Source organism: Lingula anatina, chromosome 1 (genome assembly GCF_051362555.1).
Source record: "Lingula anatina isolate TDL-2025a chromosome 1, LinAna3.0, whole genome shotgun sequence".
Classification (NCBI taxonomy): Eukaryota; Metazoa; Brachiopoda; class Lingulata; order Lingulida; family Lingulidae; genus Lingula; species Lingula anatina.
In genome coordinates this window covers 5,217,922-5,230,768 of record NC_141767.1, presented here as the reverse complement: position 1 = coordinate 5,230,768, position 12,847 = coordinate 5,217,922, and the positions used below count along the sequence as shown (strand labels likewise).

Genomic DNA, 12,847 nt, shown 5'->3' with positions numbered 1-12,847 from the left:
TGTGTGACCTGCCTGCAGATGAACTGGGGCGGATGGAAACTGTCTTCTGGGTCTTTGGAAAACAGTGGGAAGTTTTAAGTTTACATTGATGACATCTAATTTTTTCCTACCGGTAGACGGTCAAAAATAAAGGATGGATCGACAAAGATGAATATCCCTGGATCTGCCCTAGATGAAAACTATCATATAGGGTTTAGGGGGGGGGGGGATCCTCCCCCAAGAAGATGTTTAGAAAAAACTAAGGACAAATGAAATTCAGAGTATTTTGGTGTCATTTGAACCAAAAAAAAAATGGAATTAAATTTATTGTTTCATGTTCCTTAGAAGGACCACCACCTGATTATTTTGAGTCTTATCAGTAAACAGTTTGCATTACATTCTCAAGAGCAATGCAAATAAAGTATAATATGTGCTTATATAGATGTTTCAACACACCTCAATCTAAATTGTCCTTATTTTACTAAATTTTCCTGTAAGGAAAAAAAAATGGGACTGTGCATATACACATATATATGAGCACAGTAAGCGTGTCCTTGTTGATTAAATTTGAATAGTTTACTAACTTTGGATTCTGGGTGCTTTCTTGCATATACAAACCGCACAGCCTTGGTGGCCATTGTTTTGATTTACAATCTCAAGGCAAGTGCAAAAAGTTGAAAACAAACACCCCATTTCCATAGATTAGATCGACCTAACTCCCTGGGGGTTCACGCTGAATAGCTGTCAGCCAGGCGGACACGAAAGTTAATTGCCACTTATGGCTTGTAGTGGGCGGGGACGGACACTTAAGGGGGATCATCTGACGGTAGTCTGGTGAGACTCCCCGCGGTGATAGATCGATCTAAAGTTGTGGGAATAGACCCAAAGCTGTGTGTTGAGAAGTTCAAAGTAAAATGGGTGATAAGTTTTTTTGGCTCTGACAAAATGGCCTAACACATGTACAGGGATGCTTATCACCTGCATCTAAAATTTGAGATTGTAAAGTATCATTACTTCTGTTTAGTGAAAGGGTCCATATTTCTAATTTGGTGGAGAAATGTGTTATCTGTGAATCTATCTGCCATCCCAGCAATCTTTTGACTTTAACTGTTCATCTCTCTTTGTTGTTACAAACTTGTTGAAACCCAAAGAGTCTCTCTCTCTCTCTCTCTCTCTCTCTCTCTCTCTCTCTCAGATATTTTTTATAACTGGATTAATTGATTTGTAATTTTACTGAACATAAATATAAAATCTCTAACAGGGGCATAACTTGGATAATATTTTGTATAATGTGACATGCTTTATGAATTTGCCACTATCTGCAATGAAAAAAGCAGACAGCTTCTGGAATATTCCACTGTAACATGTTTTGCAGGATTCATAAGAAACTTGAAATTGATAAATGAGCTATTAAAATGAAAGGACAGCATGAGTACATTTTCATTTTTGGTTGTACTTTTCTTACAGAAGAACAAGTTTTTTTTAATAGTAGTGTTATGTTAAGAATGGAAGGAAGTACTTAGTTATTGATGTTCATTGTTTTTATTTCAGGTCAGCAGTGTGGGAGCAATCAGTTCACTTGTGCTAATGGAGACAGTTGTATACCCAACAGTTGGAAATGTGACGGAGCTGCCGATTGTTTTGACAAGTCTGATGAGGCAGACTGCCAGAATAGTAAGTTTTCTGATTGCTCTTGAATAAAAAAATGTCATCTTGGTAGGAAATCACGGAAGTTCCATTGTTAGAAAAATAATGTACAGTAATTGTTGTTTCTGCATATATGTGGGCATTCCTTGGTATTTGTATCATGGTCATGAAATATTTGGTTAAGGAGATTCTGTGCCACTCCCTACCAGTATTAAGGATCTCCATATGTGATCTTATATTTATTTTACATTTTAATCTCCTGTTAATTATTAATTAAATTCATTAAACTATTATTTTGCATGATATTAATACATATTTAAATTGCACAAAATTGATTAAAAAACTTGCTTAAGTTGAATACCAAGAAGTGTGCCCCCTTAACCTTGATATGAACAGCAACATTTAAAATATGTTGCTAAACTTCTGATAAATTTGTTTCTTAGGACTATATAAAATCAAATTTACTAATATGGATATGGTTTTAGAAATAGAATGTTGTTAAATATACTCTGCAGGTTGGCTTGCTTAAAGAAATGTAATCCTTCAGTGAACTCAAGACTTCACACTGTATGATAATTGTAAAAAGAAGTATCATGCTTGTGTAACTTATCAGCACAATAGAGGGTTGCTTAAATTACAATTTTAAGCGAACCTTCAATTTGTATGTATGCTGCTCACATACGTCCCTGACACAAATTTTTAAAGGGGAAGAACAGCTCAGGGTGAAATTATATTTGTTGTAACTTGTATCTTAAGTGTTGGTGAATCATTTTGAGGGTAGGGTATGTCCTCATAATAATTAATATTTTACTTCAAAGGGCTTGGGAGAAAACAGTAAGATTCTTCAGCTTAAGTAACAGCTTCATTTGAATATATTATGATATTTTGTTTTATCATGCTCTTCAGGTTTTTTTTATCACATCTGAGAAAATATTTTTGATAAAATATTTCAATATTAACAATAAATACAACAGAATATTTATCTTCAGACATGAAATAGCAAAAGGATACTTTCAATTTTTTTCAAAATCCTCAGCAAATGAACCATACATGACATGAACCAACTTCCAAATTTTTTTTTTCTTAAACTGCAGTGGAAGAAATATAATTGCTCCAAAGACCAATGTAGTACATATATCACACAGTTTATGCCTAACAGAAGGTCCCCAAGTACAGTTAATAGGGTGACATTCCTTGAATTGCCTAAATAACCATTATACCCAGAATTCATACTAGGCGATTCTTTTGTCCTGAGTGGATTGCAGAGATTAATTGGTACATATTTAGTTTTGTAGTATCTCTTCCTGATAATGACAATTTAATCTTCTATATATCACAGTACATTTTGTTTTCATAATATTTCAAGACACATCACACTGGTCATAAATATTTAACTTTGATCAGCATTTACTCCTACTGGTCTTGTGCCCACACATCTTGACTAACTTGAACTATGGTCTTAGCAGTTAACACCAATTCGGTTAGTTTATCACAAACAGCATTAATTGGGTACTCCAAAAGAAGTGGGCTAAGGTCATTATGTTTACACTTTGACAGTGCAAGGTGTTTTCAGGTTACAGATAAGTAGTATTTTAGACATTCACGGTTGTAGGTCATTTACTGTGCGGGTCATGTGCTGGCTGAGACCTGCTGAGCTCTGATTGGTCAGAACACAACCTGCCGATGTTGCCTGACTAAAGGGAGGATGGGCTTCATTTGATTACCATATTGATTGCTCTAATATAGGCACTATCATGTGCTGTGTTGTTAGAGGTGCAACTAACCTTTTACACTAAATGGTTTCAATAACGTTCTTATACAGTTCATGACCTCAGTGTTGAAAAATGATATTTGTCAGGTATGCACCCATTTGTCATAACCCTGATATGAATTGAATATGAGATACTAGGTGGTTGGGAGGGGGAGTAAATAAATAAAAATGATATAGTCATTTCTCTTTTAGATAGGTATTTTGGCATCACTGTTTATATATATGTATATACATATATTTTTTCATCCAATGACACATATTTTAACTTTTAGGGCCAGTAAATTGTACTAAAGGTGAATTCAAGTGTGCCAATGGCAGATGTATAATGGACAGATGGCTTTGTGATGGTGAAAAAGACTGTGCTGATAATTCAGATGAAGAGCAGTCTATGTGTGGTAAGTTGAAATGGAATATACACTTATAAAATAAAAAAACAGTGCTCATTTTTGATTAACAGTAGCCAAATTAGGCAATAATCATGATATTAAGGACCTCTATGGTGGTATAGGACTTAAGAAATTAATGAATAAAAATTAAGTACATAATATTAAAAGGAAGAAGTTTGGACTTGTGATTTTAGTTTTGTTATTTCAGTATTTGGTTTTTCCACCAGGTGAATAAAGGGAATTTGTTCTTAGGATAAGGGTATTCAATATCGGTAATTTATCAACAAAAATTTAACTTGAGAGGTATATGGATAAATGGTTAGATAAATATTTGAATAATATAAAGATGAATGACAAATTATTGAACATAAAATATTCTCAAGTTATAACACAGATAAATGTAATGCATAAAGAGGGCTACAGGTGTGGTATGAGGAACAGTGGAGATTGGACTTTGACCTCAGAAGGGTGGAATGCACTTGGCAGTTTTATATAGGATGATCTATTCATAATTTTTAGACAAGAAAATACTAACATCTGCTCATTTGGAATAAATGAAGGCATACATTGATTTGTTTGAATGTTCAGGTTGAACTTAAGTAAATAAATAATTAGCAGTTAGTTTCTACTTATCTCTTTCTGATTAGGAAAATTTGCTTACCTTTTAGAAAACAGAAAATGTCAAGAAAATCACTTTAGCTGTGGTAATGGAGTCTGCATACCAGCATCTTGGAAATGTGATGGTCAAAATGACTGTCCTCAAGGAGACGATGAAACTCCTGAACAATGCCGTGAGTATCTGTTCAAATTCTTCCCTCTTTTCTGTCTCCAGGTGGGGATTTACACTGTGCTTGACAATATATACACTAAGCTGGTGAGCTTTAGAGACTGGTCCAAAGGTCAAAGTACACTGTAGCTAAGCTCAGTCATTATAAATGCAGACAGGAAGTAATCAAGATTGGACTTTGTCCTTACATTTACCTAGTGTCCATTGTTATCAGTACAGCAGATATTAACTTGTATCTGATACCAACATGAAGATATTGGGCTTCCATGTGTTGATATTGTTATGTTTTTATTATTCTGTAGCATCTAGCAGCTGTGGCCCTGATGAGTTCAGGTGTGCCGTTAGTGATAAATGCATCACTTCCAGGTGGAAGTGTGATGGAGACCAGGATTGTGGAGAAAATGATGCCTCTGATGAGGAGAATTGTGGTAAGTTCCTACTAGACCTACCAGGCAAGATTTGATCAAGGGGGTCTCTTACATGATTTTATGCAGCTGTAAAATGTTCTCACATTTCTTGTCAGGAATGTGAAGTGAAGTATATGTGGGGTCACTTGGGGCACTGTTGTGATTGTCAGCCATGTGAACATTCATATTCAAATTAGCAGAGGTTAGAAAACACCATTCACTAGGATATCACATAGCTATTACTTGCCTGCAAATGCAGCTCCTTATTTACAGATAACAGCAAAGTCTTTTGTTTTAACTAAGGCATTTAAATGTTTATGTTGTAATATGGATATGATCTCTTAACCATGCCATCAAGTGATTTTGGTGTGATCTTTCTTTTACATTGCAGCCCCAACAACTTGCGCTTCCAATGAATTCAAGTGCTCATCATCTGATGCAAAGTCCCAGAAATGTATTCCACAGCGCTGGGTCTGCGATGGAGATATTGATTGTGAGAACGATGAGCAGAATTGTACTTCAAAAGAGCCCTCCCAGTCTCAATGTAGCAACACGGAGTTTATGTGTGCCAATGGAGAATGCATTCACAACACCTGGAGATGTGATGGCTATGCTGACTGTGCAGATGAATCTGATGAAGGCCCTACCTGTAAGACATTCTTCCAGTTACTGATTTAGTACTGATTATTATCATAACTTGGGTTGTCACCAAGTCTCAGACATGAGCTTTTTCTGTGGAAAAGCGGAATTCCGCATTTTTTAGTTCAGTGCTGATGATTCCTGAGATTTGTCAAGGTTAGGTGTTGGGTCCCATGATAAATGTTCAGAGTTTTTTTTTTTTTTTTTTTTTTTTTTTTTTTTTTTTTTTTTTTAAATCTAGGCTCATGTCTGAAGTCCGAACAAGAGAGTAGAAGTGTTGTAGGTTCTTTCATTGAATGAAAATTTCTGTCTGCTCTTTGCTATTTTTATATAGTAAAAAGATGTATTCAGAACTTAGTGTCTGTATATATTTATATTTAACTTCCTTTTTATTTTCATGTAGGTCCAGGAATAACCTGTGCTCCTGATCATTTTGCCTGCAAGACCAGTGGCTATTGTCGTCCCATATCTATGCGTTGTAATGGTCAGGTGGAGTGTCCAGATGGATCGGATGAGGAGCGCTGCAGTAAGTTTACAGAATTGAGTCTCTAATTAATGAACAGCTTGAACAGAATTAATGAACAGAATTGATTTTTTTCCATATGAGAAATCTTAGTTTTTAATGTGATATGTTCAGATCCTGATTATTTAATTGTAACTGCTTTATTGTGATTCTTATTAGTTATGGAATGCACACAAGAGCAGTTCAAGTGCAACGATGGGGAATGTATTGCCAATGACAAGGTGTGTGATGGCACCAATGATTGCTACAGCGGGGAGGATGAGGAGTATTCAATGTGCATGAACAGTGAGTATTATTATGGGATAATGTTTTCTTCAGGTGTTTTAAAGGCGTAACCTTTTGTTATCATATAAGGTAAGGCTTTGAATGATTTTGTAATTTCATATATTAGTTAGAGGAATTTTATAGCAAAAATTTAAAAAAATGTATGTTTGTGCTTACAGAAGTCAATGAATGTGACACAAATAATGGTGGATGTATGCATCTGTGTATAAATACTGCAGCCTCGTATTATTGCAAGTGCCACGAAGGATACAAAATCTCTGCTTCAAACAACAAGACTTGTGAAGGTAAGTGAAAACATACATGTGAAAAGAGTGCTAAGTTGATGTGCATTTAGGCCAGCCAAAATTTGTAAGTTGGTTAACAAGCTCTTTGCGAATAGGGTCATTAGAGGTAATAGATTTAAATCTTTGCATTCCATGAATATATATGCATACAGATACAGGAAAATGTATAAATACAAATACAGGCATTTGCTCCAACTTCTGTCAGCTGCTTTCATTTGTGAGCACCAAAGTCTTGTGTTGAGGAATTATTGGACTGGCTGTTATTATTTGCAGACATAGATGAATGTTCTATCCTTGGTATGTGCTCCCATAACTGCACTAACCACAAGGGCTCCTACAGATGTGACTGCCATAAAGGATATAATTGGGATTTGAGACAGCGCATGTGCAAAGCTAACAGTACGTAGTTTATATATATATATATATATATATATATATATATATATATATATATATATATATATATATATCAACTTTTTGTTAATTAATAGTCGCCTTTAATGGGAACTGTACTTAAGTTCTGTTTTTATTACTTTTGGAAATTCATAGAAAATACTACACCTGCATTTTCTTATGTTTTATATGTTAACTGAAAGATTTGGCATTGGCGGGGAAAAGGGATCTAACCATTTGACTGTTTTAGTTCCAGATGCCCCGGTTTCCATTATGTTTTCAAACCGACATGATATTCGTCTGCTAACGCCTGTTACTGGAAAATACACACAACTGGTGAACAATTTGACCAGTGCAATTGCCATCGATTTTGATTACAGCAAAGGCACTATATTCTGGACTGATGTTTCAGATGAGAAAATTTACATGTAAGTGTGAATACTTGTGCAGCATTAAATGATGTTTTGATTGTAATTTTCTTAAAATTCTTAAAATGATAATACTTGGAAATTACTTTATGTTTAGGGTATTTTTCTCCTGTTATATGCAAATAATTAACATGTACTTCTTTTTTTGTCCAGGGCAACTGTGAGTAGTGATAAAGCTACACAAACAAGAACAGAGTTGTTTGGTACTGCCATGACTGTAAAAACTCCAGATGGCCTTGCCTATGACTGGATCCATAAAAACCTTTACTGGACAGATACTGGGAAAAATACCATCGAGGTTGGCAACATCGAAACAAAATGGCGCACGACTCTCTTGAGCTTAGCTCTAGACGAGCCCAGGGCCATTGTTGTTGATCCAGTTAATGGGTAAGTTCTGAAATAAGGCCAAGGGTGATTTTTTTTTCAATTTCTCATTGAGTTTAGAAGAAAGTAATACAGTTCATTTTCAGACTTAAAAAGATTTAGCCTAATGGAATTTGCATGCTTTTTTTTCTCCAGATACATGTATTGGACTGACTGGGGAGATACTCCCAGGATTGAGAAAGCTGGAATGAATGGCCAGGATCGCTTTTTTAAGCAAGATAGCCAAGGCAATATAAAGTATGGCCTTGTATCCAGCCCTGACGTTCTCTGGCCCAATGGTCTGACCATAGGTGAGTAGCTGCCATGTAGAAAAGGAAAAAAAGTTTTGGTGACAGTTTGTTTTGTTGTAATGGAACAATAGATTTAATCCTTTGCATCATGTGTTATTATTATTGATATAATTATTTTTTTGCATTGCTTTACTTAAAATTATGTAGTCATTTCATGTGCAACATTTTGATTTCCAGATTATGTCAGCAAACGCTTGTTCTGGGTTGATGCCAAGATGCACTGTATAGGATCAGTGGATCTGGATGGACATGACGCCAGACAAGTATTGATGAGCCTGGAAAAACTGAAACACCCCTTTTCTATCACTGTATTTGAGGTTGGTAACTTTTCTTTTCAGTCTACTAGTCTGTTATTACATTTTTATCGTATTGCTTATGCAAACATATATTACTGTAACATCACTTTTCAAAAAAGTAATAGTCATGTACTCTAGGTCTATCCCTATCCATAGATAGAGATAAACAGATCTGGTTTGTATGTATTTTCAGGATATTGTTTATTGGGCAGACTGGGACACTGAGGGAATCCATGCCGCCAATAAGTTTACTGGTCATAATATCACTGATGTAGCCATCTCCCTGTACTCCCCTATGGATGTCCATGTGTACCACCCCTACAGGCAGCCAGCTGGTAAGTTGACCATTCACTGTGAGGGATAAATGCTAAACTTCTATAGAAAAAAAAATAGACTAAGACATTGGGAGATGCTTTGATTCTGATATGATAGTTTAGGAAGTGTGTGACCCATTAAAAACACACTTCTTTGTATTTCCAGGACACAATGTATGTGGACAGAACAATGGCGGCTGCAGTCACCTTTGCCTTCCTTCGAGTAATAAGGTACCAACATGTCACTGCATGGACGGGTACAAGTTGAAGAGTGACGGCAAGACCTGTGACACTTCAGGTGAGTGGGGAAAAACTGTGCCTCAGTTGAAAGCCTATGCACCTTTTAAACCTATAGTTGACGTTTTGATACACATATTGGACTGTTTATTAGTCAAGCAAGCTAGATAGTATTGAACCTCAGAGTTTTAAGTCCTGGAGTCTCACTAATGCTTGTCATGGCTAGCAATTTGTGGAATACTGTGGTTGTAAAACATGTCATCTGTAGTATAGAGGGAACTTTTTTCTAGATGTCTCTTTTTCTCTAGGAGTGCAATCATGGCCTTGAAATGCTGGCATGATAACCACTGCTGAAATTTTTCTCTTAAATTTTCCACATAGGGATTTCTATAAATAGTACTACGGTTAGTAGTAATATTACAACAGAGGCCTCGAGAAATGGTTCAACAACACCAAGTATTAATGGGTCAGGAAGGTTCAAATCTACATCTTCATCTACACAGGGTAGGAGGGCTATAGAGATTCAAATCAGTTGTTTATTTGTTCGGTCTCCCTTTGTTTTCAGTGGTAGTTTTCATGCTTGATTTTATGGGTCTTCCTTTGTTTTTTGTTTTTTTTTCTCCAGCCTTGTCATATTTGTATTCTATGTTTGATGTAAAAAACAGCAGATGAACCTTTAAAAAATGCCTTTGGTTTATGCTTTCTCACAGGAACATAAACAGGCTTTTTGTGACTGTTTGCTTATGCTGCCTCATTCTTGTGGCAAATGCCTGCTTTTTCTCCCAAGTGAAACTCTATTCCAGACATGACCACCACCTGTTTTACTGTGCCCTTGTTATAATTTTTAGCTGGATTTTTCTTTTTGTTAAAAAAAAAAATAAATATATCCACAATTACACGTAGTTGATATGACAAGCATTTAGTGATTTTTGGTGGCACCTGTTTATTTTGACCACAATGTTTATCTTTTTGTGTTCAATGTTGCATGAGGCACTATAAATTAATCTGCATGAACATTTTAAGGTCAGATTCTCAAGTGCTGATTGTTGTAACACTTCTCAATGTACATTTTTTCTCCAACGTTAATGGTCTGATTGCTGGAAATATTATGGTCTCACACTTCCCTTTTGTTAGTTTTGATAAATTATTTTTTCACCTGTCTTAGCATTCATTCTTTAATCGAACTGTAATGTGTGATAACCTAGACAGATTGCTTCCAGTCTCAAGTTTTGGCTCAAGATTTATAATGATTTTCTTTATTCTGCAGCTGTTGTAACTCCACCAACCACTACAACGTCTTCCTCAATCCTGGAAACCACGGAAGCAGAGGTTGTACAAAAGCATACGGAAGAGAACGTTGGGCAGATAGCAGGAATTGTCATTGGCATAGTTGGAGCTTTGTTCATCATCGGTGGACTGGTAAGATACTATTGATTCACTGCTAACTAGTGTGTGTGTGTGTGTGTGTGAGTGTGTGCGCGCATGCGTGCATGCATGTATGTATTCTGGATCCTTCATATCCCATATTATTGGGTACATTTTGCACTAATTACTTGGATATTAGAATGCGTGTATGATCTGTGCATTAATGTGAAGTTTTGAGCAGGAAAAAATAGTAAATACATTCTTCTCTCCTATTTCAGCTTGGATACATCATATACAGGCAGTTTATGCGCAAAAATATAAGGAGCATGAACTTCGATAATCCAGTATATAGAAAAACAACAGATGATCAGTTTTCAATAGAGAAAAGCCAGTATCAGCCCAATCAAAACGTGCCAGCAGTAAGTATAATATGAACTTTTATTTAATTCTTTTGTGAGATAAATGGGACCTGGTGTTAATATTTGGAAGATTTAATGCCTTCTACTTGGAAAAGATAATTACTATTTCAAAAAGTGGCAGGGTTACTAAGGACACATCCTCATCGGACACTGTTTAGATGCTTCCTCCTTCAGTTTTACAGATAGGTAAACATTTGATTCTTCATTCCAGTCATTACAACCACTAACAGGAGGAGATCAAGGAACCAATGAATTTGTATGAGAGTAACTTCACATTAAGAAGCTAGCAGGAGGAGAAGCCATGATATAGGTAGGAGGTCTGCTAATACAGGATCATCGATGGAAGGAGAGAGACCTGCAGTAGAGATGGCCCACCTGAGTTGGTCATTACGGAGACCTGTAAAAACTGTGCAATTGTATCTGAAACTATAATGGATGATCATTTCTTATTTATTATACAATGGGCCATCGAAACGCAGGCAGTTCACATCTGTGGATAATAACAAGGGGAGATCTGTGGGATAGCATTATCTGCTTCTGTTCTAGCTGGTTGCATCTTGGGAGGAAAAAAACTGACAAGTTGCTCAACTTTGTGATATCAACATACAAGAACCATGTCAGTAAAGGATGGAAATATCGGTGGTGCCGGACAGCCCACCTCCATGACAAAAACCCCCATACATATTTATCAGAAAAGAGGAAAGAAATTTGATATTTGTCTATGGAAGACTTATTGGAATTAAAAAAAAAATTCATTCTCATATTGTGAGACTATTATTTCAACTCCAGAAACAGTTTAAAGCAGGAATTGTAAGAAAAGGACATCATCTGTACATTGTCTCCATTTCGTGCATCGTTCATCTTCACCAAAGTGATCTGATTGAGATGCTTGTGAGATGAGATGCTTCTAGCATCTAGAGTTTGACTGTATGATTTTGTGTGCACATACGTTTCATAGTCATTCCATGGTTTTCAACATTTTCATCCGTATTAGTCAGTTTTTGCTAGATTCACTGTTTGAATCCTTATAGATGCATAAATTATTTCATGTTGCAATGCAGTTAATGGTTAAGTTGTGCTTTTTTTGTTCATTTATGTATTGGAAAGTGGCACTTAATCTTTATGGAGAAGTTGATAGAGTGCTGTTGTGGTGTAATTTATTTCATTTTTTAGCAATGGTAGGTTACAAGTTTAACTGTGTACTGGAGTATGCAATTAGCTGTGAAGACTTTTCTGAGAAAAGCCTCTAGTAATGTAGATAAAATAATTGTTGACCGCTTTGATTTAAATTGTAAGTATGTGAATATTGTAAAGGGTCAATCATGTCAAAAACAGAAGTGAATGTACAGATCAGCGATGTATAACCCCTGGTACAGCTGGCTATCTCTTATGTGCACTGGCACGATCAGTTTATCATGACTTCCTTCACAAAGATGTGGTCAGGGTTTAAAAAGGAACTTGGAACTCACACACAAATGCCAGTTGCCCAGTCCTCCTGGCATCAAGGCAGCTGAGAATGACAAATATATGTATTTTAAAATAATTCAGGAAACTGGAACAATTCATTTACTACGTAGGAATTCAGACTTAGTACATTTTGTATGGGTAATGTTACAGCACCAATGGTGGATGTTAGATAAATAGGACTATCCCCAAGTTGTTCCAGTATTGGTGCTATATCTTTTGTCAGATTTCTTAAAATGTTGGTGCCAAGCAGGGCAGACATATCACATTCACTGTAATCATGTAAATATGTACAGACCATTATATGCACAACACTGCTCATTGTTGTTCACAAAGTCAATTTAAAAAAATGTAAATAGCAGAGATTTATTCCAGTGGAATCTCATCCCGTGCAGCTGAACTTTGTGTTGCTTCAGTGTAAATCTCTTCAAATTTCTCAAGTCAACTTCTGTTGTTCTGGGCCTTAAAACTTATTACAGAGGTGGTGTATGTCCTTTGGAGCTTGTTTTCATTTGTTTGAAATAAAAGTGTTAGGCAATGTTTAGCAAA

General features: G+C 35.9%; 1 protein-coding gene and 1 long non-coding RNA gene across 2 annotated transcripts in view; one reads left to right on the top strand and one right to left on the bottom strand.

The window, feature by feature from the left end:
- Positions 1 to 4,618, bottom strand: part of LOC106178521 (uncharacterized) — a 14,811-nt gene extending 10,193 nt beyond the window's left edge. The window contains exon 1 of the long non-coding RNA XR_001239963.3: positions 4,445 to 4,618. This is a non-coding gene — a long non-coding RNA (uncharacterized LOC106178521). The remainder of the gene's footprint in view (positions 1 to 4,444) is intronic.
- LOC106178511 (low-density lipoprotein receptor) overlaps positions 1 to 12,847 on the top strand; it is a 14,195-nt gene extending 1,348 nt beyond the window's left edge. Inside the window, exons 2-19 of the mRNA XM_013561725.2 lie at positions 1,531 to 1,653; positions 3,670 to 3,792; positions 4,452 to 4,574; positions 4,873 to 4,998; positions 5,369 to 5,626; positions 6,020 to 6,142; positions 6,299 to 6,424; positions 6,583 to 6,708; positions 6,982 to 7,107; positions 7,352 to 7,529; positions 7,683 to 7,916; positions 8,049 to 8,203; positions 8,381 to 8,520; positions 8,693 to 8,834; positions 8,980 to 9,111; positions 10,318 to 10,469; positions 10,694 to 10,834; positions 11,046 to 12,847. Of these exons, the coding sequence (XP_013417179.2) occupies positions 1,531 to 1,653; positions 3,670 to 3,792; positions 4,452 to 4,574; positions 4,873 to 4,998; positions 5,369 to 5,626; positions 6,020 to 6,142; positions 6,299 to 6,424; positions 6,583 to 6,708; positions 6,982 to 7,107; positions 7,352 to 7,529; positions 7,683 to 7,916; positions 8,049 to 8,203; positions 8,381 to 8,520; positions 8,693 to 8,834; positions 8,980 to 9,111; positions 10,318 to 10,469; positions 10,694 to 10,834; positions 11,046 to 11,096 (2,579 nt within the window). The 3' untranslated portion in view covers positions 11,097 to 12,847. The remainder of the gene's footprint in view (positions 1 to 1,530; positions 1,654 to 3,669; positions 3,793 to 4,451; positions 4,575 to 4,872; positions 4,999 to 5,368; positions 5,627 to 6,019; positions 6,143 to 6,298; positions 6,425 to 6,582; positions 6,709 to 6,981; positions 7,108 to 7,351; positions 7,530 to 7,682; positions 7,917 to 8,048; positions 8,204 to 8,380; positions 8,521 to 8,692; positions 8,835 to 8,979; positions 9,112 to 10,317; positions 10,470 to 10,693; positions 10,835 to 11,045) is intronic.